The sequence below is a fragment of the Vulpes vulpes genome, unplaced genomic scaffold, assembly GCF_048418805.1.
Source record: "Vulpes vulpes isolate BD-2025 unplaced genomic scaffold, VulVul3 u000000689, whole genome shotgun sequence".
Taxonomy (NCBI): domain Eukaryota; kingdom Metazoa; phylum Chordata; class Mammalia; order Carnivora; family Canidae; genus Vulpes; species Vulpes vulpes.
The window spans coordinates 133088-156035 of record NW_027325772.1 but is presented as its reverse complement, the minus strand read 5'-3'; the positions used below and the strand labels follow the sequence as shown (position 1 = coordinate 156035).

Below are 22948 nucleotides of genomic sequence, written 5' to 3'. Positions count from 1 at the left end.
TGGCAGGTTCTCTCTCGCCGGCTCCCCTTCCCGGGGCGCTGTGGCAGGAGCTGGGGGACCCGCGAGCAGGGCCACATGGCTCGATCCCCCCGCGAGGAGCGGAGATGAAAAGGGCTGCCCTCCGTCCAGGGACAGGATGGGCCCAGGTGCAGGCCCCCCGCGCCGACCAGGCCTTGGTGCCACTGTGGCTCTCGTCCCTAGGCCAGTGAACCCAAAGGCATCTCCTGGGGACGGGTCAGTCCTCCAGTTTCAGGGAACCTCCCTGCTCCCCAGAGTTGGGGAAGGAGCCGAGTCCCGGGTCCCCTCCCCACCCAGCCCGAGACCCCCCCCGCCCCCGCTCTGGTGGTCATCCCTGCCTTGGGACCTCCGCCCTGAGTCTTTCCAGGCCCGGCCAAGCTGTGCCAGGAAAGGGCCTGGGGAGGGCGGATGTGGGCCCGAAGCGAGTAGTGCCAGCAATCGGGCTGGAGAGGGCTGGCGGTTGGTAGTTGGTGATTCAGGGGGCAAATGGCCTCGCCCCTAAGGGGACGCCTGGAGACGACCATCCGGGGTAGAGCAGCCCCAGAGCAGCGCACCCAGGGGACACAGAGGCTGGAGGCCAACAAATCCCGCGGCGGGGGCGTTGGTGGACGGCGCAGGGTGGGAGTCTACCCACCTTGGGCTCTGCTTGCCAGCCGGCAGCACACCTTCAGTCGCAGCCCTGCCAGCTGCCGCCCCTCCCTCCTGCCTTCTCTTGCCCTGGGCCCCTCCCAATGTCTCCACTGGCCCTGACACTCCTTCAGGCTCCTCCTGGCCTCTCCGAGATACACCTGCCTCGGGAATTGGGGGCAGCCCTCCTGAGCCTCCCTCTGCCTCTTTGCTCCCCTTGGCAGCTCCTGCTCCCGAGGTTTCCCCACCCAGCCCTCAGAAGCCCCGCCCAACGAGATGGGGGCCTAACCTGCACCCCTTGCTGGCTGCGAAGGTCTGTCTAGCCCATGGGCCTGCAGAGACCTGCCCTGCCAAGGTGAGCGAGTGCCAGGGGTCCGGGAGAAGGCGACGAGAAGGGGTATCCTCCCAGGGTTTCTTGGCTTTGCTCCAGGCAGCTTACTGACTGCGCCTCCAGGGCCCACTGTGCACCCCTTTCCCCATGGAGGACAGCTTAAGAAAGTAGGGAAGGGGCACTAGGAGCCTCTACCCCAACCCCTGCGGGCCAGACCCTGTTCCTTGGGTTCCTCAGCCTCAGCAAGCCACAGGGGCTCCTACCTGCTGCCCCCGGGGAGACCTTTATTGGGCAGGAGATGTGGTCAGTGTAAAGATCTGGAGGGAGCAGCCACGGAAGAAGTCACTCATTCATCTTGTTGATGGTGAGACCTGGGCAGCTTTACAGTTAGGCTCTGACCAAGGCTGCCCCACCCAGAGCCAAGCTAAGCTGGCATGCAGAGGGGTGGGTTGGGGCCATCATCCAGGACAGCTTTGGGGAGGACACCACCTGGGTAGTGCATTCTCTAGGGGCCGCTCTCGTGGGGCAACGTGGAGATCACAGGGCAGGTGCGCAGGCCCTCCAGCCTCCCTCGGGAGGTTGGAGGTGGGATCTGGAGTCCGGGGCTTCACAGACAGGGAAACTGAGGTCAGGCAACTTTTTGGCAAGCGTGGTGTCGACTTATCGCCGCCAGTCAACCCCATCTCTCTGAGTCAAGGCTTCCTTGGCTGCAAAGTTGGACCAGTATTACCCACAAGCTCCCCACCGGGGGATTGAATGGAGGCTCAAATCTTATCAGCAATGCCGCAGAATCAGTGTTGTCATAATTACATCAGCGACTGTGGGCATGGGAACCTTCGAGATTATTTGATCCGAGTGCCCCGTTTTGGAGATACCAAGGCCCTAAGGCACAGGAGGAACGCAGCTTCGGGACCCAACCAGGTCTTTTGTCCCCCTAGCGCGGCGCGCCTCCCGGCTGGGTGGCCCTGACCTCCGCGCCCCTCCTCCTCGTGCCCACAGGGAGACACCGCGGCCGCGATGGCGGCGGACGTCGAGGGGGACGTGTACGTGCTGGTGGAGCATCCCTTCGAGTACACCGGCAAGGACGGGCGGCGCGTCGCCATCCAGCCCAACGAGCGCTACCGGCTGCTGCGCCGGAGCACGGAGCACTGGTGGCACGTCCGGCGCGAGCCCGGCGGCCGCCCCTTCTACCTGCCGGCGCAGTACGTGCGCGAGCTGCCCGCGCTCGGGGACCCCGCCGCCTCCTCGCCGCCGCCCGCGCTCCGCCCGGGCCCCGCAGCCCCCGAACCGCTCGCCTACGACTACCGCTTCGTGAGCGCGCCGGCGCCCGCGGGCCCCGACGGCACGCCCGCCAAGCCCCGGGGCCGCGTGAGCTCCCTGTGCGGCCCCGCGCGGCGCGGCGCTCCGACCCAGCACGGCAGCCCGGGGCCCGGCCTGCCCACCTGCCTGGACACGCGGCCCGCGGCGCCCGTGCGGCCCGCGCAGTCCCTGGACGACCTGGCGCGCGCCGCCGTCGCGCCCCCTGCCGGCCTCCTGGGAAGCGCGGGCAGCTTCAAGGCCTGCAGCGTGGCGGGCTCCTGGCTGTGCCCGCGCCCCCTGGCGCGCAGCGACTCGGAGAACGTCTACGAGGCCATCCTGGACGTGCGCGGCCCGGCGCGGGAGGAGCGCCCGCAGCAGGGACGGGGCGCCCGGGACCGAGGAGGCGGGCGGGGGGCTGCGCCCGGGCTCCAGGAGCCCCGCCCCGCTCCGCTGAGCGTCCGCCGGCTCTGGACGAGCTGCCTCACGCGGAGCCTCACGTTCCTCAACCACGAAACGAGAGGGTGCAGGCTCCCAATCACATGTGCAATTCCGAAATGCCGAAGCTCCCCGGAGCGCGAGTGTTTTCCGTAACTCGGCGGCAAAGTGGGACTTGAGCCCGGGCGAAGCCGTTGGTGGCTTTATTTATTTATTACACTTAGTTTCCCTGCAGAAATGCAGATGACCTGGAGTACGGTGTGCCGCCCACCCCGTGCTGGCAGGTGCGCGCCACCTCACCTGCCTAACAGCCGCACCATTCCCAGAGGCGTCGGGATCCTGGGCCTGCAGGATCCCTCCGCCTCACCTGTCTCATAGACGCTTGGGGATCAGATGAGATAATGGATGTGAAAGTCAGGGATCCGCTTCCCTTTTGGCTTCTTCCAACATTTCAGTTCCCCCTCTAGACACACACACGCGCGCGCACGCGCACGCGCACGCACACCAATTCTTTGTTTCAGGGAGAGGTCCAGTTACAGCGAGGGTTGGTATTTTTTGCTGTTTTTTGTTTTGTTTTCTTTTGTTTCGTTTCAGAATCCGGTTGTGTTGATTTGGGTAACCGAAAATAGAGCACGTTTTTAAAACGCTCTTACATCCTCAGAATCCTTTCCATGGCCCTGACATCTTGAGCTTTAGGCACTTGCGGCCAGGGAAGGGGGGGGGGGGTGGAGACGTGGAGGGAGGATGCACAAACATCTTTTTGACATCTGCCACCAGCTGGGTAATTATGGGAGATTCACTTCCTCTCTCAGGGTCTCAGTTTGTCCCTTGGCCCAAAGACGGGTGGAAAGGGTGAATGGATGACCCCCAAACCTTGTATCTCTGGTTTCTTTCTTTGTCCTTGATGTACTTGATGTCAGCGTGGTTGCCTGGCACATGCCAGGACTGAGTCTGGGATGCCCCGCGGAAGGAGGCACCGTCCTGGTCTGGGACTTCCTGGGTCTTCCCACCACCAGGTCTGGTTACAGTGCAAAGAGCTCAGGATTTGAAGCTAGAGAGACTCGAATTTGACCCCGCTGGGTGACCTGCCAGCTGCTGAGGAATCCCTTAATTGCCCCAGCCCCAGTGTCCTCCTGTGTAATGGGTTAGTGTTGTGAGCCTTCAAGAGGTGAGGCCTGGAAGCACTTGGCACGTAGTAGGCCCTGCACAGAGGCTGACCCAGGTCGCATTTAGCATCCCCTTCTGTGCCGCCTTCGCTTTGATTTCTGCAGTGAGCAGCCCGCCCCCCTGTGGCCATGGCGGGGAACAGCATTCTGCGGGTGAGGACGCGGACCCAGATTCCGCCCGGAAGGAACGGGGGCGGGGACTGGGGGATCCTGCGCCCGGGGCCCTGGGGGCCAGGTGGCCAGCTTCTGCGGGGCAGATGGCTGGATGCCAGCGCTCCTTACCCCGGCGCCCCTCCGTTCCCAGGCAGGCCCTCGGAGGCGCATTCCGGGGCCTTTCCATATTCTTTTTCTCCTTCTTCAGGAGCAGTTACCGGGGCGTGAGGGGGTGGGGGACACACGTGATGGTGGGGTGGTGCTTGCGGCGGGAGGAACTGGGGCGTCCGCGGAGAGACCTGGGTATTGGTAGAGACGCTCAGCCTGCTCCCCCTTCTGGCCCTAATTCCCCTTGCGATCTCAGCAAGAGGCTTGGTATCTCTGTTCCTGTTTCCCCTGTGACCCTGCTTTATTCCAGTGTCATGTGTGGGTCTCCCTGACCCCCTGTCCCCTACAAACTCCAGGGGTGGGGAGTTGGTTCTCTCCTGGGAAGGATCCCCAGTCTGCTCTTAGTTATTGAAGGCAGCCTTCTTTTTTTTTTTCTTTAAACTTATTTATTTATTTATTCATGAGAGACACACACAGAGAGAGGCAGAGACCCAGGCAGAGGGAGAAGCAGGCTCCAGGCGGGGAGCCCCGATGCAGGACTGGATCCCGGAACTCCAGGATCATGACCTGGGCGGAAGGCAGGTGCTCAACCGCTGAGCGTCCCGAAGGCAGAATTTAGAGAAGGGAATTTCCTGAAAGGTGAGCCTCCCTGTTTCCTTCTTAGAGGAGGCAGGAGAGGCAGCACCTACCCTTCCCCTTCATTCACTCATTGACTAAGCATGAACTGGCCTCCCACCTGCCTGCCAAGCATCTGATGAGGCACAGCGCCAGTCCTGGAGAGCTACCATCTGAGTCAGGAGCCTGGCAAGAGGGCAGATGCCTCAGACCAGCCAGGCACAGGCCATGTGGGATAGAAGGACACCCAGCGTGCCGTGGTGCCTAGGCATGGGTGCAGGTGTGAGATGTGGCACCCTTGAGGCCTTGCAGCTCCACTCCCATCCTGTGCTGCTGGGGCTCTTGTGGGGAATGGGCAGTGCCTGGCCAGGCAGGGCCTCATGGACTCTCACCAGCAATGTGGACTTAATCCTGCAGCTGCTGGAAGATTCTCAGCAGAGAAGAGAGGGGGTTCAGAAAAGACCCCCGTGGCTGGGACTTTGAGAATAGCAGAGGACGGACCTCCATGGTCCCCCAGGCACACAGTGATGACAGGACATTTGGGAAGTCGATTCCCTGGAACCTAGTGGCCGACGGGCTGAGGAAGGTGGGAGAGAAGTCGGGATGAGTCGCAGTCTCCCAGTCGCACACCCAGCAGACAGTGGTCTGTTTATTCGGTGGCGCCAGGTCCAGACAGCAGCTGGAGAGCGGGCCTGCTGCCCAGGAGAAGGCCTGCAGCATGTGGCTGTGGAGCCGTGGGTGGGCAGAGTGCGTGGACGTGGGGCCGGGAACACCTGAGACAGTCAGGGCCCACCACTTTCGGGTAACAGACAGAGGGAGGGAAGAGAAGCCCCAGAGGAAGGAATAGGCAACAAGGAGGAAGAACAGGAGAGTGCCTGTCCAGACACCGAGAAACGTCCAGAAGAAAGGACAAGTGAGATAAAGGCCATTAAACATGTATCGGGAAACGGTGACTGCGAGGTCAGCAGCCACCTTATCAGCAGCTGCTCAAGGGGTTACTGAGGGCTCAAGGCAGGGGCCAGAGGGATGAGGTAAGGACACCGGCTGAGCACAGACAACCCAGGAGCTTGGCAGGGAAGGGAGAGATGCTTTGTGGCCAGAGGCAGGGGGAGGTCAAGGTGGGAGGCTCCCCAAATCTAAGAGAATGGTCAGGAGCCAGAAGAGTGGGAGGCTGAGGATGGTGAAGAGGTGGTTGGGGAGACGGGATGCAGGGAGAGAGGCCAGCAGGGTGGGGATGGGGTGCCCCGGGCAGAGAGGGAGGGACCCATTTCCTCTGAGGGGAGGGGCAATGATGTGAGGGTACAGGTGACATAGGGTCAGGGTTGGGTCATTGGGGATGGTCGACCAATGGACAAGGGGAGAGGGTGGCATGGGGGGAGGAATCAGCAGAGGCAAGGACCCACCCCAGAGGAGAGAAGCCTCTGCGCTGTGTGGCATTTTATAGCCTCCTCATTCACCCTCCACTCAACTAACATGTAATGAGCACCTGCTGTGTGCTGGTCAGAGTGCTGGACCCTGGGGACGCAAAGCATGTTACACCTGACACGATCCTGTCCCAAAGGGGCTCATGGTCCCATGGGCTCTCACTCAAAGGTTCATCCCCGCAGCAGCTCGGAAGGCAGTCTCAGCTGGGTGGCCACAGCCTTGGCCAGCCTGTTCCCCTCAGCAGGGACAGCACAATCGGAAGGCAAACAAGTATTCACTTTCCAAGCGCCCTGCGTGTCCCCAGCGGTGGGCACCGGCCACAGGGAAGGAGGCAGGAATTCCCAGCCCCCGTCCACCAGCCAGCACCCAGCTACCCAGGGCGCAGTAGGAGAAGCTGTCCCAGGAGAGGGCAGAGGCACACCTTCTGGAGCACTCTGCCCCCACCCCCTCTAAGGGAGGAGGAGGGGCCTCTGAGACTCCTCCCCCGTGGTTGCCGTGGGGTGGGGGTGGGGGTGGGGGACCTGCTGACTTGGGGATTTCAGGGTGCAGTCACCATCCCTACCCCAGGGCCTCTGAGGTGGAAAGGCCCAGGCCGGCCCTCTGGACGGGAGCCCGCCCCTGCTGCCCAGACATTGGCCACAGGGAGGAAAGAGGCGCAGCCAGAGGCCTCCGAAGCTTCCTATGCAGCCAGCCCAGGAGGCGCCTCACCTGAGTAGGCAGCTGGACTAGAAGGAGCCTCCGGGGCCCTGGTTCCCTGTCCTGTGCTGAGAACTGTGAGTGACCCCTCAACTCCGAATGGGGCCCGGGGAAGGCGGGGTCGTGCCCTGGCAGCTCTCCCACTCTCCTCCTTCCCTGACCTCCACCTGGTCTTTTCCTGCACCCATGCTGAAACGCCCCTGCCAGGTGCCTGGCGGGCAGGCACCTCACCCTCCTCTCTGGATACCAAGCCTGGCACCCACACCTTGGGACAGACTCCAAGAGCCGCCCCAGGCAGCGGTGATTAAGGCAAAGGAACTGGACTTAGACAATCCACCTGGATCCCCCTTTGGGACCAGCCAGGGGGCCCTCTAGGAGGAGCAGGGAGCTGAGGCCAAGGAGGGGGGGCAGTGAGTGCCCTTGTCTGTATGCCCTCCTCCCAGCAACTGTCTTACCTCCCCTCCACCCACCCTGGGAGAACAGCAGCCCTGGGCTGGCCCAGCTGGTTTCTTCACACCTGGCCTGACCTTTCCCTCCCCATGACTCACCTGCAGCCCCAGGCTGACCCTAGAGCCCCACTGCCCAGCCTAAGGCCTGACCCAAGAAAGAGCAGCTTCTTGGGTAGCCCCCCTCCTAACCCAGCCCACATTCCTGGCCACCAATAGTCCTCCCCACCCACAGCTCCCAGGGCAGAAAGGAGCAACTTCCCAGGCCCCTGGCAGCCCCCATGGCTCTGTGGGGTCCCCTGGGTGATCTCCCCTGAACTTGAGCCTTATGATTCACCTCTCAGTCCCCAGCCCCCCTGAGATGGGTCCACCTGCCTCCCCACTTCCTTCCTGAGCACCAGGGGCCGGCTTCTCACTCAATCTGTTGTCTCTGCCTTTCCTGGAGCTGTCTGTGTCCAGTAGTGGGGAGGGCCAGGCCCAGCTGATGCAAACATAGTCAGGGTTCCAGACTAGAAGGTCAGGGGACAGTTGAGGTTGATTGGCTTTGAGGGAAATGGTGCTGCCGGGGACTGGGTCTGAGGGACATAGGGGTCCTTGCTCAAGTGCAGGAGGTTCTCTTGCCAAATTGAGGAAGGATTGTGGTGTTGAGGGGACTTCCAGTGCAGCTGCTTAGGCACAGCAGGGCCTGAAGGACCCTTCTGCCTAGCCCAGGCCCTGGGCTCCTATAGGTCCTCCGAGTGGAGGTCCACCATGAGGCATTGGGTGAGCAGGGCAGGGGTCCCTCTCAGGGCTTCCATGTCTGTCCTGGGGGCTGAGCCAACTTGGCCTAGGAGAGGAAGCCAGAGGAACCAAGAAAGGTGCCAGAGGGGGGCCTTCCTGCCTCTGCTGCAGGCAACTGGAGTGCTCCTGGAATCTTCTCAACTTGTAAATTACTATCCCTGCCCCCATAAAAATAGCTTAAGGAGGGGCTCTGGGGAGGCTCCCTCAGGTAAGCATCTGCCTTTGGCTCAGATCAGGATCCTAGTGTCCTGGGATCAAGCCCCGCGTGGAGAACTCTACCTCTGCCCCTATCCCCACTCGTGCTCTATCTCTCTGTCTCAAATAAGTAAATAAAGTCTTGTTTAAAAAAATAGATTAACGACATTGCAAATATTTGGCGAATGGGAGCAATCTCACTCTAATGACTATTAGCAGGAATCCCTGGGTGGCTCAGCGGTTTAGTGCCTGCCTTCGGCCTAGGGACGTGATCCTGGAGTCCTGGGATCAAGTCCCAGGTCAGGCTCCCTACATGGAGCCTGCTTCTCCTTCTGCCTGTGTCTCTGCCTCTGTCTCTCTCTCTCTCTCTTTGTCTTTCATTGAATAAATAAATAAAATCTTTAAAAAAATAATAATGACTATTAGCATTTTGGCTTCTTTTCATCCATTCTGCTTTACTCTGTGTGGGAGAGTTTTCACAGACCCCGGGGCATCCCGGTACACTGACAATGGCACTGCGATTTTTCACCTACTGTGTCATGGATTCAGTACATGGCAGGTGCCACTGAGAAACAAGGCATGGTCCCTGCCATCAGGTAGTTTCTGTCCCAGAAGAGAGATGGGCTAGCAGACCCACAGTTAGGATCTGGTGTGGCAGGGGTGCCTGCAGGATGCCGTGGGAGTGCGCTGGAGGAGCTGTCCCCAGAGTCCCCAGAATCCCACCAGTCGCTAGAGAGAAACTTAGGATTGCCTCCTGGCCAAGGAAGGGGGACAGCAGCTGAATCCGAGAGGTTCCTACCATTCAGCCTCCTCCCTGAAACCCTCTGGACCTACCTGGTGTTTTGTTAGGGGCAGACTTTTTTTCTCATCAACGGTAATTTGGGCTTTTCACGTTTTCCACTCCTTCTTGTTCACTTTGGCCATTTTGCCTTTTTCCTAGGAAAGTATTCATTTTTCCTAGATTTGCAAAATCTCCATTTTTAAATTTATCTATGGATTCCTTCGTGACCGAAGAAATAAATGGTTTTTCTAAGTTTTTCATAGTGGAAAAATCGTATATTTTCCATCTAAGGGACATAAGGTCTGGTATATATCAAGCCAAGCTGATCGAGGACATTATTTCCTGTGTTTCCTTTGTAGACTTCGTTTTGTTTTTGTCTTTTACTCCAGTTTCAATAGAGGTTTATTACATCTCTCGCTCAGATTTTCTTTGTAAAGTTCTTGTACTTTTAGCATTTTTGCTTTGCTGCTTTTTTTTAAAGGATTTATTTATTTTTTCATGAGAGACACAGGCAGAGGGAAAAGCAGGCTCCCTGCGGGGAGCCTGAGGCAGGACTCAATCCCTCAATCCCAGGACCCCGGGATCACGCCCTGAGCCAAGGCAGATGCGCAACCACTGAGCCACCCAGGCATCTCAGGTTTTGCTTTTTATATTTAACTACAACTTTGTTGGCAGTGCACACAGATTTTGACTGTCCTGGCATCACAGAGTGTGCCTTTGTCTCATCCCCTGGTGTCCCTCTTTACCCGGTGGGTGGTTTCAACCTGAATCTCCATCTTGCTGTTACAAGCAGGGACACTCTTCTCTTTTATTGGGTTTTATTTTTTGCACTTGCTGGTATCTCTCAGTATCCTTTTATATTCAACATTATCATGTTTTTAAGTCTATTTCATATATATATCCTACCGCTGAATTTGGAAACCCAAACTGACTGTCTTTTTGATGGGATAATGCACTCTTTTCAGAATCTTTAATGGGTTTCATTTCCCCCTTCTATCAGGTTGCTCCTGATTGTCCTGTTCCTCTGCTGTCCTGCTACCCCTTGCATTTCATTCGTGGCTTCTGCTTTTCCCCGCGGCTCCTGATCAAACATCCCCTCTAGGATGTGCAGAAGGGAGGGATGCTTTTTCTCAACACTCCTCCCCCTGGAACTCATAAAACCCCATCAGTCTCCAGATAGCCGTGGGTCTTTTATCAGCTTAGAGAAATCTCTTTGTTGCATGAGTATTGGGGTCTTTGCCTTTTTCTTTCATTTGCACGTTAGCTCTCTTGACTGGCGTCTCCAGCTTTGTAGCTTTGCCCCCTCTATGTCTTGTCTCTGCGTAAATCTGTTCTGAGATAATTCTCCTGCTTTCTTTTCTCTTCCAGGCCACAAATTTGAGTCTGGAGAGGGACTGTCCTCACCTTCAATGAGTAGTACATGATATATTTTAAATTCTAAAGTAGTAGTCTTTTTTTTTCTTTTGTGTCTTACTTGAATCTCCTGAGAATTACCTTTTGTTGTTGTTCCAGTAGTCCCTGTGTTTTCCAGCCCCTCTATCTTGCTAATAGCAAGATTTTTTTAAAAATTAGATAATGTACTTTCACGGTTTTTAAAAATCAAAGCAATAGGATGCCAGGGTGGCTCAGTGATTGAGCGTCTGCCTTTGGCTCAGGTAGTGATCCTGGGATCCTGGGGTACAGTCCCACATCAGGCTCCTCGAAGGAAGCCTGCTTCTCCCTCTGCCTGTGTCTCTTCCTCTCTCTGTGTGTCTCTCATGAATACATAAATGACATCTTTTTTTAAGATTTTATTTATGTATTCATGAGAGACACACAGAAAGAGAGGCAGAGACACAGGCAGAGGGAGAAGCAGACTCCACCCAGGGAGCTCGAAGTGGGACTCGATCTCGGGTCTCCAAGATCACACCCTGGGCTGAAGGCGGCACTAAACCGCTGAGCCACCCGGGCTGCCCTGAAATCTTTAAAACATAAAATAAAAATAAAAGCAATATTAAAAAGTATATAGTAACAATTCCCCCCCACACACCTGCTTCTGTGCCCTGTTCTCTCCATCAGCTCATAAGTCACCACTTTCATTAATTCTTTCTCGATTCTGCCAGAGTTTCTTTATGCAAACACAAACCTGTATGAAAACACATTTGATTACTTGCTTTTCTGTCTCTCTTCCGTAAAGGTAACATGCAGTACACACAACACCACATCTTGCATCTTCTTTGCCTTTTTGATTTAACAATATATCTTGGAGACTGTGCATAGAGAGTTTCAGTCTCCTTCCTTAGAGCTACATGCTTTTCACTGTAAGGATGTATCAGAATTTCTTCAACCAGTCCGCTGGTGATGGGCCCTTGAATCGTTTCCCATCTTTTGCTATTATGCACAATCCTATAATAGATAATCTTTCACCCCACGTGCAGATAAATCAAGGATAAACCCCAGAAGTAGGATTGCTACGTGGAAGGATAAACGATGGATATTTGTTAAATTTTGCCAAATTTCTGTCCCTTTCCTGGGGGCTTATACCAATTTACATTCCCACCAACACAAATGTGAGTGTCTGATCCCCCACAGCCTTGCCAACCAAGTGTCAACAAGATGTCGTTTCCTGCTGATCCAATAGTAAAATATATGATCTTAAGATGGCTTGAATTTGCATTTCTCTTTTCAGTGAGAGTGAGCATCTTCTCATAGATTTAAGGACCGTTTGTTTTCCTTTTTCTGTTAACAACCTGTTCAGAGCCAGTGCTCATTTTTCCATTGACTTATTGGTCTTTTACTTACTGGTTATTAGGAGGTTTTGCCACACGAAGGAAAACAGCCCTCTATCTCTTACAGGAGTTGTAATGTAAGTTTCTCTTCTGACTTTGCTCATGTTATTTTCTGGCCACGCAAATTACTTAAGATGCATTTATGTGGTCAAAGGTATGGCTTTTAGAGTTTGAGTCTGCTTTTTTGTTTGTTTGGTTTGGTTTTGTGTTAAGATTTTATTTATTTATTCATGAGAAACACACAGAGAGAGGCAAAGACAGGCAGAGTGAGCAGCAGGCTCCCTGCAGGGAGAGCCCGATACAGGACTCAGTCCCAGGACCCCGGGATCACTGCCTGAGCCAAAGGCAGATGCCCAACCACTGAACCACCCAGGTGCCCTTCTGCCTCTTTTATTTTTAATATAGAGTTTTGCTTATGTTTTTCTCTTTAAGTATTTTTATGGTTTCGCTTTTTATGTCTGAATCTTTGATCGATTTGGGGGTATATCCGAGTGGACAGAGTAAGATGTCAACCCGCATTCAATTATTTTTCTGGATGGCCATCCAGCTATCCTGCCACCTTTTACTGACAAACTCCTCTTCCCACCCGGATTGGTGATTGGTCTTTAGCACGTCCTGACCCTGCTGTATTAGGGTCTTGCAGCCCGGGTAGATTTGGTTGTTCTCTTTGCTCCACCTCTCTCCAGGCACTGTCCTGTCAGAGGAGTGGGGTTCATGTGTCTGCTCACTGGGGCTGGGATGAGCTGTTGAAGTATCCCCACTAGGCGGGGCCCTAGAGCAGAGGAATGGGGGTCTCTTCTAAGACACCATCAAGAATTCTCCCTGCCTGCTGCCTCCTTGGCATCCCCAGCCTGTTGGGCAGAGAGTGCTGAGCCCACCTGTTTGACTCCCTGTCAGCCCCTAGGGGTCACCCTGCTTTCCTCCTAGGGTCCTATGGTGGCCTGGTCTGCCCCGGGGTCTCCTGGGTTCCAGCTTCTATCTCAGGCCATCTACTCATGCCAGCCAGCCCTGCCCAGCAGCTGGCACAGCCCCTTCCTAGAGGGTAACGTCCGGGAGAAGAGAAGAAGCAGGACATGTTTAAGCTTCCATGTTTCCAGAATTCCTAGCGCCAGAGCTGCGTCATAAAGGAGAGAAATTACTACCAGGGGTAGGGGAGAGCTGGAAGGGATAAGAAACAGTGAACACCTTGGAGTAGTAACCATGAGAATGCAGAAGAGTAAACAAGTTCAAGGGAGGTTTTTTTTTCTCTTTTTATTATGAAATTTTTTTTTAAAGATTTTATAATTTATTCATGAGAGACACACAGAGAGACACACACACAGAGAGAGGCAGAGGGAGAAGCAAGCTCCCTATAGGGAGCCTGATGCGGGACTCGATCCCAGGATCCCAGGATCATGACCTGAGCCAAAGGCAGGTACTCAACCACTGAACCACCCAGGTGTCCCTATTATGAAGACTTTCAAACATACAAAGAAGTGAAAAGAATATTATAATGAATATAATTATACCTATTACTTAGATTTAACACTTCTTGCTGGTCAACTTTGTTCTCTCTCTCACTCTCTTTTTTTTTTTTTTTTTGCTGAGAAATAATAAATTCCAGACTTTATCCTATCTCATCCCTAAAAAACTCAGCCTGTATGTCTTTTTTTAATAAGATTCTATTTATTTATTTATTTATTTATTTATTTATTTATTTATTTAATTGAGAGATGTTGAGTGAGTGAGAGAGAAAACATGAGCAAGGGGAAAGAGGCAGAAGGAGAAGTAGGCTCCCCGCTGAGCAGGGAGCCCTATGTGGGCCGGGGATTCCAGGATCATGAACTGGGCCAAAGGCAGACGCTTAACCAACTGAGCTTCCCAGGTGCCCCAGCCTGTATGTCTTAAAAATGTTTTTTTTGATAATCACAATACTGTACCCATTATTATATCTAACAAAATTAATATTAGTTCCTTCATATCAGCTAAGATGCAGGCCATAGTCAAATGTCCCTCATTGTCCTAAAACAAATCTCTCCTAGTCAGTTTGTTTGAACCAGAATCAGCTCAAGGACCATGCATCTCATTTGTCTCTTAAATCTCTCTTGCTGGTTCCCTCCCTCTTCTCCTGCCTGGACAGGGACCAGAGTGGTTGCCCCATAGGACATCTATTCTAGATTTGAATTTCTGCTTCCTTGTGGTGGGGTTCCCATGTTCCCCTAGCCCCTGTGTTACCTGGGGACTGATAGGTCCAAAAGGCTTAGGCTGGTCCCCAGGCTCGGGGACTCTAGGTCTCTGCTTGAACAACCGAGATGGGGCACCTGGATTGTTCAGTGGTTGAGCGGCTGCCTTTTGCTCGGGTCATGATCCCAGAGTGCTGGGATCAAGTCCCACACTGGGCTCCCTGCAGGGAGCCTGCTTCTCCCTCTGTCTGTGTCTCTGCCTCTCTCTCTGTCTCTCGTGAATAAATAAAATCTTAAAAAAAAAAAAAGAAAAGAAAAAAACAAAAACAAGATGATGCCAAGATGGGAAGGAGGAGGGGAGGAAGGTGAACTTGGTTTTTGGGATATGCAGCTTGTAGTTTGTACCAAGGACCCCCAGGACTCCACTCAGGTTTTTGCTCCTGGAGATGGTCTTGCAGGTAGTTAAGCTACCAGATCCGGCTGGGCTTCCCCGGGACAGGAGAGTGAGAAGCAAATGGGAGACCCAATATCAAGGAGTTAAGCGGAGGAAGAGGAGCATGGCTCACCAGCCCAGGAGGCACCAGAGGGGGAGGAGGGAGAGGCCTGTAAGGACTAAGTCCTGGAGGAGAGTCAGACCCTCCAAGGACCACAGCTGTCATCAAAGGAGTTGTAGGACCCCCGGGCAGTGGGCTGGACATCAGAAGCAGGTCGGCAGACACACACACACCTTCAACAGGTGGGCTCCGGAAAGGAGGCAGGATGAGCTGGCTCCAGGAGCACACATATTCTTTTTAAGATGGAGAGTCCTGGAATTTGCTGCCATGCCAAAGGGCCAGCAGCCATCAAGGGGGAGGGTTAGTTAGAGGTTTGTGGAGAGGCAGCTTCTGAGCAAGAGGCAGTGGGATCCTCAGGGACCCATATTGGGTAGGGGGCCTTGGTATTTGGGGGCAAGCTCAGCCTCTGGTGGGGATGGCCGAGGGCCTCTGGATCAAGGTGCCACCAGTGGGCCTCTGTTCTCTGGCCCTCTCAGGAGCTGGCTGAGCGGAGCTTTGGAGCAGGACATCTCTCAGACTTCGGGGACTCCTCTCTGCTTTCCTCTTCCCTTTGCCAAGGCCATCGCCTGCCTGGGAGGGGCTGCAGGGGGACTCTGAGAGATGGTGATCAGCGCAGGGGGAGAGGCAGGCCTGCCACCTGCTTGTGGGCAAGGGGAGGGCTGTGGGGCTGGGCAGCTGGGTGTGGTGAGAGCCAGAGCCCCTCTTGCCCCAGAGGTAGGAGACCACTTCCCCTTTCCTACTGTTGTCCCCCGTGTCTCTGTTGTGATTGGGACCTGGGCCCCGAGAGCTGTTGGTGCCTAGTCAGGGCCCCATTGATGGGCTGTCACTGGGTGTTGCCTGGACCTCCAGGAGTCGTAGGCAGGGTGGCAGGCCCTGCTCTAACCTGCATGAGCTTCCCCTGGAAGGCTAGAGGGCACAGAGGGACTGGCCCTGCCTGGCTTCCAGTCTGATCCTGGCTTTATCCTAGCACTGGAGGGGCTCTACAGGGAGAAAGTTCTAGAGTTTGAAGGGGCCTCAGGGCCACTGCGTGTGGTCCAGCTCCCACCACAGGGCTGTAGCATCACTGACAGGGGGTTGGACTTTGCCTGCTCACGTCCAGTGAAAGCCCCTTCCTACCTCCTGAAGCAGCCTGTGTCTCTGGGGCAGCCCCTCCCAGGGGCCCTGCCCTGCCCCCATTTGGCCTCTGGTCTGCAGTCTGGAGCCCCACAGTGCGATTCTGCATCTTCTCTTCCTCTGACAGCCCCCTCATGCTGAGAGCCTAAACATCCAGCTCCTAGGTCTCACCTCTGTACCCACTAGGGCTACTTTGTGTGAGATCCCCATCACCCTGGCCAGCCTGGGACTCCCCATGGACTCACAGCCAAGACCAGCAGCCTGCAGGTGGAAATCCCCGCTCCATAGAGCCTGGCTCCTTCCTCAGCTCATCTATGCCCCACATGACCTCCCAGCCCCTGTCCCAAGGAGGGGAGGGCGCCTGCCTCAGCAGGTCCAGCTGGGGCAGGTTCGGGAGATGTGTCTGGTCACCCACCTTCCCCTGTCTACTGCCTCCATCCTGGTCTCCCAAAGAGACTCCTATGCTGAACCCCCACTCCCAGGAAGTCCTTGTCCAAAGCTAACTTGAGTCTCCTGTGGTGTCAGGTGTGTTTGTTTGTTGTTTGCTGCTGAAATGTGGCTTGGAATTGGCTTTTGTACTCAAGCAATAAGTACTTTTGGTGGATTGGCTGTGTGCTTCAGGGCACTGGGCCAGCAGCTAGAGGTCAACTGGGGTCAAGTACATCTTCCTGGGTCCCCCTCTCAAAAAAAAAAACCCTGCCTTTGGGTCAGATGAGGTAGGCAGATGAGTGGACAACTCAAGGCGGAATGCTGCCGGGCCCGAACAGAGGGATGAACAGCATGTCAGTGCGCCAGACGTCTCTCCTGAGGGAGAAGGCCTCTCCGGAGGCTTGGAGCAGAGCACCAGCAGAGGAGCAGGATTTGGGTAGGCAGGTATGAGAGCAGAGAGTTCCAGGCTGAAGGACCCACTGGAGCAAAGGTGCAGAGATAGGAAGGTGGCTTTGTGTTTGGGGGAGGGTCCATGGGCCGGTGTTGGTGGAATATGGGATGGCTGCGGTGGACAGAGAGAAAGGAGAAGTGGGGTGGGGGGTTCCTGTCTCAGCCACACAAGCGCTTGCGGGGTGAGGGAGAGGAGTGAGGATCTGGTGTATCCAGCTCCTCCTGTTCCCTCCATGCCTGGGACCTGCCCCTGATGATCTAAAACTGTACCACTGCTTTTCTGACACTTTGTCTCCTGCCAGCAGTAACGACCACGGACAAGGTGCTGTGCTGTGCATTTCACTTCTCACCCTGCTCATCTCTCTCCCTGCTCCCTGACCAGGGGAGGGAGAGAGGCTCCCCAGGCTGCCCAATAGGGATGTGGGTCCCTTTGTTCACTGCTGCATTCCCCAGTGCCTAGAACAGTGCGTGCACCGGAAGGTGAATCTTTGTGGGACAAATGAATGTGTTTTCAGGTGCCTTCCTAAGGCCCAGGGAGATGCCACCTTGACATGACCGGCTTCCCCTCCTGGGAAGTTTACAGCTTAGTGAAGGCATCACAGGCAGTTCTGTGATTAAAAAAGGCAGGCCGGGGGGGGGGGGTGCTGATTGTACAAAATTTTGAGAAAAGTTAAAAGAATAAATAAATAAATAAATACCCCATCCCTATAACTATACTGCCCGGAGGAGATAACTATCTCTGTTAGCATTTTGGAGGGTTTCTAAAAATACAGATTTGAAACTATATACTTGCTCCCCATGTCGAAGTCTGCATTTCCCTCGTAGCATTAGATCATCCTAGAAACAGTGTTAATCTTCTAGTGCTCTTCTGCTACCTGGGTTTTTTTTTTAATTTTTTATTTATTTATGATAGTCACAGAGAGAGAGAGAGAGGCAGAGACACAGGCAGAGGGAGAAGCAGGCTCCATGCACCGGGAGCCCGATGTGGGATTCGATTCCGGGTCTCCAGGATCGCGCCCTGGGCCAAAGGCAGGCGCCAAACCGCTGTGGCACCCAGGGATCCCCATGCCTGGGGTTTAAGAGTGTCGTTATCTATCCCTCTGGCCAGCTGAGGGTGCTAGGCGGCGGTGGGCACGTGGGCAGAAATCTCACGAAAGGTCTTGAACCTGACACCTGAGTCCTGAAGAAGGAACTGGAGTGGGCCAGGTGAAAAAAGGGGTGGGGATGGGCCTAGGCAGACTCTGAAGGAGCCAGGCCCATAAAAGATATACAGCAGGGAGGGTGGAGCCTCCAGCAGCCCCAGGCTCCTAGAGCATAAAGTTCAAGGCAGGGGGCCAGGAATGGCAGGAAATAAAGAAGACAGACAGGTGACAGGCCCTTCCGGTGCCCTGTTAAAGGCATAGACTTTGCCCCGCAGGCCGCAGGGAGCAGTGCGGTGTTGAGCATGACCAGAGTATGTTGTGTGCGGCCGCACCCTCCAGCCCACCTCGCTTTCCTTTGGAGGGCACGAGGGGCTCATCTTTCCTAGCTCCTCCTTCCTTCCTCCCATCTGGCTTGCCTCTCTCCCTTCTCTGCAGTTGATCCCGAGGTCTGCAGAACCCACATTCAGGAAGTTTCAGTCCCAGATCAGAGGTGGTACTGATTGCAGTCCCAGAGATTTCAGGGACAGGAAGGAAGGAGGGGTGGGGGCTGTAGAGTGCAGCAGGGCCCTGCCCCTCTGTGACCTGAATGGGGAGGAAAAGGAGGAATGGGGCCCATTTCTCTATTCCTGCCCAACCTCTGATTGGCCCCCTGGAGTGCACAGTGAGTGCGCAGCTGGGAGAACTCCAGATATCGATATTTTATTATTGCTAATAAATAATGTAAGTGCCCTAGGCATCTGGGACATTTCATATTTGACGATGCCCCTTCAGGAATATTTCCTCATTCTCTCTTCACTACAATTTCCGGAGCGGGCAGGGCAGACATTGTGCAGCGGCGGAACTGAAGCAGGGGGTACTACTCCAACTTGCCGAAGGTCGCCCAGGTGGGAAGTGGCTGGGTCGGGACTGGGTGACCCCGGAGCTGCCCTGACGGTCACGCCTCCTTCCTCCTCCCACAGGTGGACGACCCCCCAGAGCCCGTGTACGAGAACGTCGAGAGGCAGCCCCTGCCCCCTTCACCCGGCACCGCCTCGGTCCCCCGCCCCCCCGCATGGGAGACGCACACGGACGCGGGCAGCGGGCGCCCCTACTATTACAACCCAGACACGGGCGTGACCACCTGGGAGTCGCCCTTCGAGGCCTCTGAGGGCGCCGCCAGCCCAGCCACCTCTCGGGCCTCGGTGGGCAGCTGCGAGAGCCTCGAGACAGACTGGGGCCAGTATTGGGATGAGGAGAGCCGCAGGGTGTTCTTCTACAACCCGCTGACGGGCGAGGCCGTCTGGGAGGACGAGCCGGAGGATGCGCAGGAGGACGAGCCCGAGGGCGACCTGGAGGACATGCAGCCAGGCCTGAGCCCACTGGACCCCGGGGACCGGAGGGTGAGGGGGCGGGGCCTGGCCCGGGTGGGCGGGGTGACAGGCCTCAGCCCCGCCTCCTGCCCCCGCCCCCGGGAATGAGGGGGAGGGCGGCCGGGCCGGGTGGGCGGAGTAACAGGCCTCAGACCCCGCCTCCTGCCCCCGACCCCTGGATGAGGGAGAGGGGCGGGGCCTAGCCAGGGGGCGGGGTGACTGAGGCCTCAGGCCCCGCCTCCTGCACCCCGCAGTCCCCTGGACTGCTAATGCGGGGCGTGGCCTGGTATGAAAGGGCGGGGCCCAGGGTCCCTACTGGCTAGGAGAGCCTCTGACTCCCTCTCCTGCTCCTTGCAGCCCCTAACCCTGAAGCGGACTACCCCGAGTCGCTGACCAGTTACCCCGAGGAGGACTATTCCCCCGTGGGCTCTTTGAGTGAGCCTCGGCCCACCTCTCCGTTGGCCGCGCCCCCCGGCTGGTCTTGCCACGTGAGCCCCGAGGGCCAGACACTCTACACCAACCACTACACCCAAGAGCAGGTATGGGCAGCGGGCAGATGTGCCCGGACAGACCCCCGGTCGCTCCTCCACCTCGTCCTCACTAGTAGTTCCCCTTAACACCATAAACCGCAGCTCCTGGGCCAGTAGCCTGCACCTGACCCTCCAAACTCCTTGGGGCTGAATTGGGCTCTGGTACAGGGAAACTTTGCCTGCCTCCCATGAGGTGGGCTGAGAGCCCTGACCATCCTTCTTCCCACAGTGGGTGCGGTTGGAGGACCAACATGGGAAGCCCTACTTCTACAACCCAGAAGACACCTCAGTTCAGTGGGAGCTGCCCCAGGTAACCAGCTGGGATAGGGAGAGCCTTGGGGAGAGAGGAGGGGATTATATATGACGTCGTCTCTCTCCTCAGGTTCCTGTCCTTGCCTCTCGAAGCATCTGCAAATCCAACCAGGACAGTGAGACCCCAGCCCAGGCCAGCCCCCCTGAGGAGAAGGGAAGGGAAGGAGCTCCTAGGCCCTGGCAGGACCCCCACAGAAGACACAGGGGCTTCCTGAAGGTTGTGGGGGCCGGGACAGACTTGGGCATGTCTCCCCCACAGGCCCCAGCAACTAGCCTGGGCCTGGGTCTGGGTCATCCCCCACCCCCCAGGGATGGGTGAGGTGGGAACTGGGAGAAAATCTCTCCTCCTGGGCTGAGAACTGGCACCCCACCTGCACCAGCGGCAAGGAGGGTTCAGTGGTGACTCAGGCCCAGCCTGTAAGGAGTTGCTGGCTGTGGAGGAGACTAGCCTCTGCCCTCTTGTGGCCCAGCCCCTTAACTGCCTCCTCTTTCCCCTTGGCTTTCTAAGATCAAGACTCTGGACAAGGCCATGTGCTTCATTGCACCAAGACGGTGGACAAGGGGAAGCGGCTCCGGTAAGAGGTGGCTGCACCCAGACCACGGCAGAGTGGGCCTTAACGATGACATTTACCGAGCGCCTCCCGGCTCTTGTTAATCCTTATAGCAACTTGCTAAGAAGTCCCATGAGGACACTGAGGCACCTAGAGGTAGTAACTTGCCCAGGGTCCCTTGGCTACCAAGTGTTAGAATTGGGAGTCCAGCCCTCACCGTTGGATGGCCCAAGTTGAGCTGTGTTCTTAAGCTCTGTGCCCTGCTCCTGGAGGTGGAAGGGGCCTCAGCTCAGTGCCAAATGCAAGCCCAGCCACCCCCCACTTCCCCACCTCCACCTAGGGAGAAGCACTGGAGTGCCTCCTGGACGGTGCTGGAGGGTGGCGTCCTGACATTCTTCAAAGACTCGAGGGCTGTGCCTTTCCCTTTTCCTCTCCTGGATGGGCAGGCAGCAAAGGACCTGTGAAACCAGGACCACTGGGTTCCAGGAACCCTTGGATGCCCCTTTCCCATTCTGGCCCTTGAGCCAAGGGAGCCTGGTGGATTGGAGGCAGGGGCTGTGGCAGGCCTGTCTGAACTGAGGGCTCCCTGTAACTCTGCTTCCCCCAACTCTTCTCCCACAGAGGCAGCCTCCCAAGCTCTCTACCCCTGAGTACACAGTGGAGTTGAGGGGGCCCTCTCTCTCCTGGGCCCCCAACAAGAAATCTAGCAGGAAGAATGTGCTGGAGGTGAGTGGTGGGGGTTGGGAGGAGAGGGGGCTTACTGGTAGCTTGAGATCCTCACTAGGCGAGCCCCAAGAAGGGGAACCTGGGGAAAGAGGAACTGGAATTCCCAAGACTCAAAGCCAAAGTTGTGCCCACCTTGGGGATCTGTCCACAGTGTTTCTGGCATCATGGATTCTGCAGTTCTGTCTCCAGGAACCCAGTTTCAATCACCAGAAGATGACCAACAATCCAGGGATGAAGGGGGCGAGACTACAAAAATGGGAGGTGTTTTGAGTGTGTCACCATATCTGCGAGTTCTTTCCTTGTGGCCTATGGGATGTGGGTCTTGTTAGCGAGGCATTTGTTGCCTTTATACTGTCTTCTTCTACTTATATTTGTTGTAATTTATATTGTTTAACCTGTATAAAATCTGTTTTCTTTTTAGGTATGGTTGAGGTAGGGGATCTAACATTTTCCCCCTACAGAAAGATCCAGTTACTTTAAAATCTTTTATTGAATGGTTCATTCTTTCTTAACAGATCTAAAATACTATTTTTTTTGTAAGATTTTATTTATTCATGAGACACACACATACAGAGGCAGAGACACAGGCAGAGAGAAAAGCAGGCTCGTCTCAGGCAGCCCAATGTGGGACTTGATAGCCAGACCCGGGTTCACCCTGTGAGTCAAAGGCAGATGCTCTACCACTCAGCCACCAGGGCGTCTCTAAAATACTTTTCTTATCGGTCCAGTTTCCTTTCCCATATCACACAATATACTTAGTTCCAATTGCTTTATAATAACCTATTTTGATGTCTGGTAGAGTTAAGCTCCTGCTCTTTGACCTCCTTTTTCATACATTTCATAGCTAGACTTGCATATCCCTTTACCATATGTAGCTGGCCAGTTTTTATTAAAAAAAAAAACTATATTGGGATTTCAATAGGATTGCATTGAGTTTGATGAGAATTGACATGTTTGCAATATTCTAGGAACACGGTATCATCATATATTCATTTCTTAATGTCCTTCAGAAGAGTTTTAATTTTTTCATCTCAAAGGTCTTCCGCATTCTTTGCTGTAAGTTTATTCCTAGGTACTTTATGCTTTTTATTGATATTTTTAAATCTTTTTTTAAAGATTTTATTTATTTATTCATGAGACACACACAGAAAGAGGCAGAGACACAGGCAGAGGGAGAAGCAGGCTCCATGCTGGGAGCCCGATGTGGGAGTCGATCCCAGTTTCCAGGATCACACCCTGGGCTGAAGGCAGGCGCTAAACCATTGAGCCACCGAGGTGTCCTTCCTTTTATTGATATTATAAATGGAACCATTCTTCCATTTGTTAATTAGTTATTTGTGGAACATGAAGAAAGCTACTGCATTTTTTGGGTTGAGCTCTTGATTTTGTGTCTAGCCATCTTACTGAATTTTCATATCACTTCCAGTAAAATTTATTTTTTTATTTTTTAAAGATTTTATTTATTCATGAGAGATACAGAGAGAGAAGCAGAGACACAGGCAGAGGGAGAAACAGGGTCCATTCAGGGACCCTGATGTGGGAATCGAGGGATTCCTGGGATCATGCCCTGAGCCAGGGCAGGCGCTCAACTGCTGAGCCACCCAGGCATCCCACTTCCAGTAAAACTTAAGTTGATTCTCTTGGGCCTTTGAGGTTGTCCATAAATTCATATGCAAATATGTTTTGTTTCCTCCTTTCCAATATTTAATTTTTCCTATTGCATTGAGATGCCTGGAATCTTTAAAAGAAGTTTTTTCCTATTGCATTGATTAGGACCTCTTCAACGT

The 22948-nt window shown here is 55.0% G+C and overlaps 1 protein-coding gene across 1 annotated transcript; it reads left to right on the top strand.

Moving 5' to 3' along the window:
• The first annotated feature begins 921 nt into the window (after positions 1 to 921).
• Positions 922 to 21156, top strand: LOC112913046 (rho GTPase-activating protein 27-like). The gene is made up of 7 exons (XM_072745406.1): positions 922 to 1000; positions 1590 to 2865; positions 18616 to 19072; positions 19378 to 19581; positions 19802 to 19882; positions 19955 to 20459; positions 21057 to 21156. Exons 2-6 carry the CDS (start codon positions 1994 to 1996, stop codon positions 20201 to 20203), a joined length of 1863 nt encoding a protein of 620 aa, XP_072601507.1. The 5' UTR covers positions 922 to 1000; positions 1590 to 1993; the 3' UTR covers positions 20204 to 20459; positions 21057 to 21156.
• Positions 21157 to 22948: the final 1792 nt, after the last annotated feature.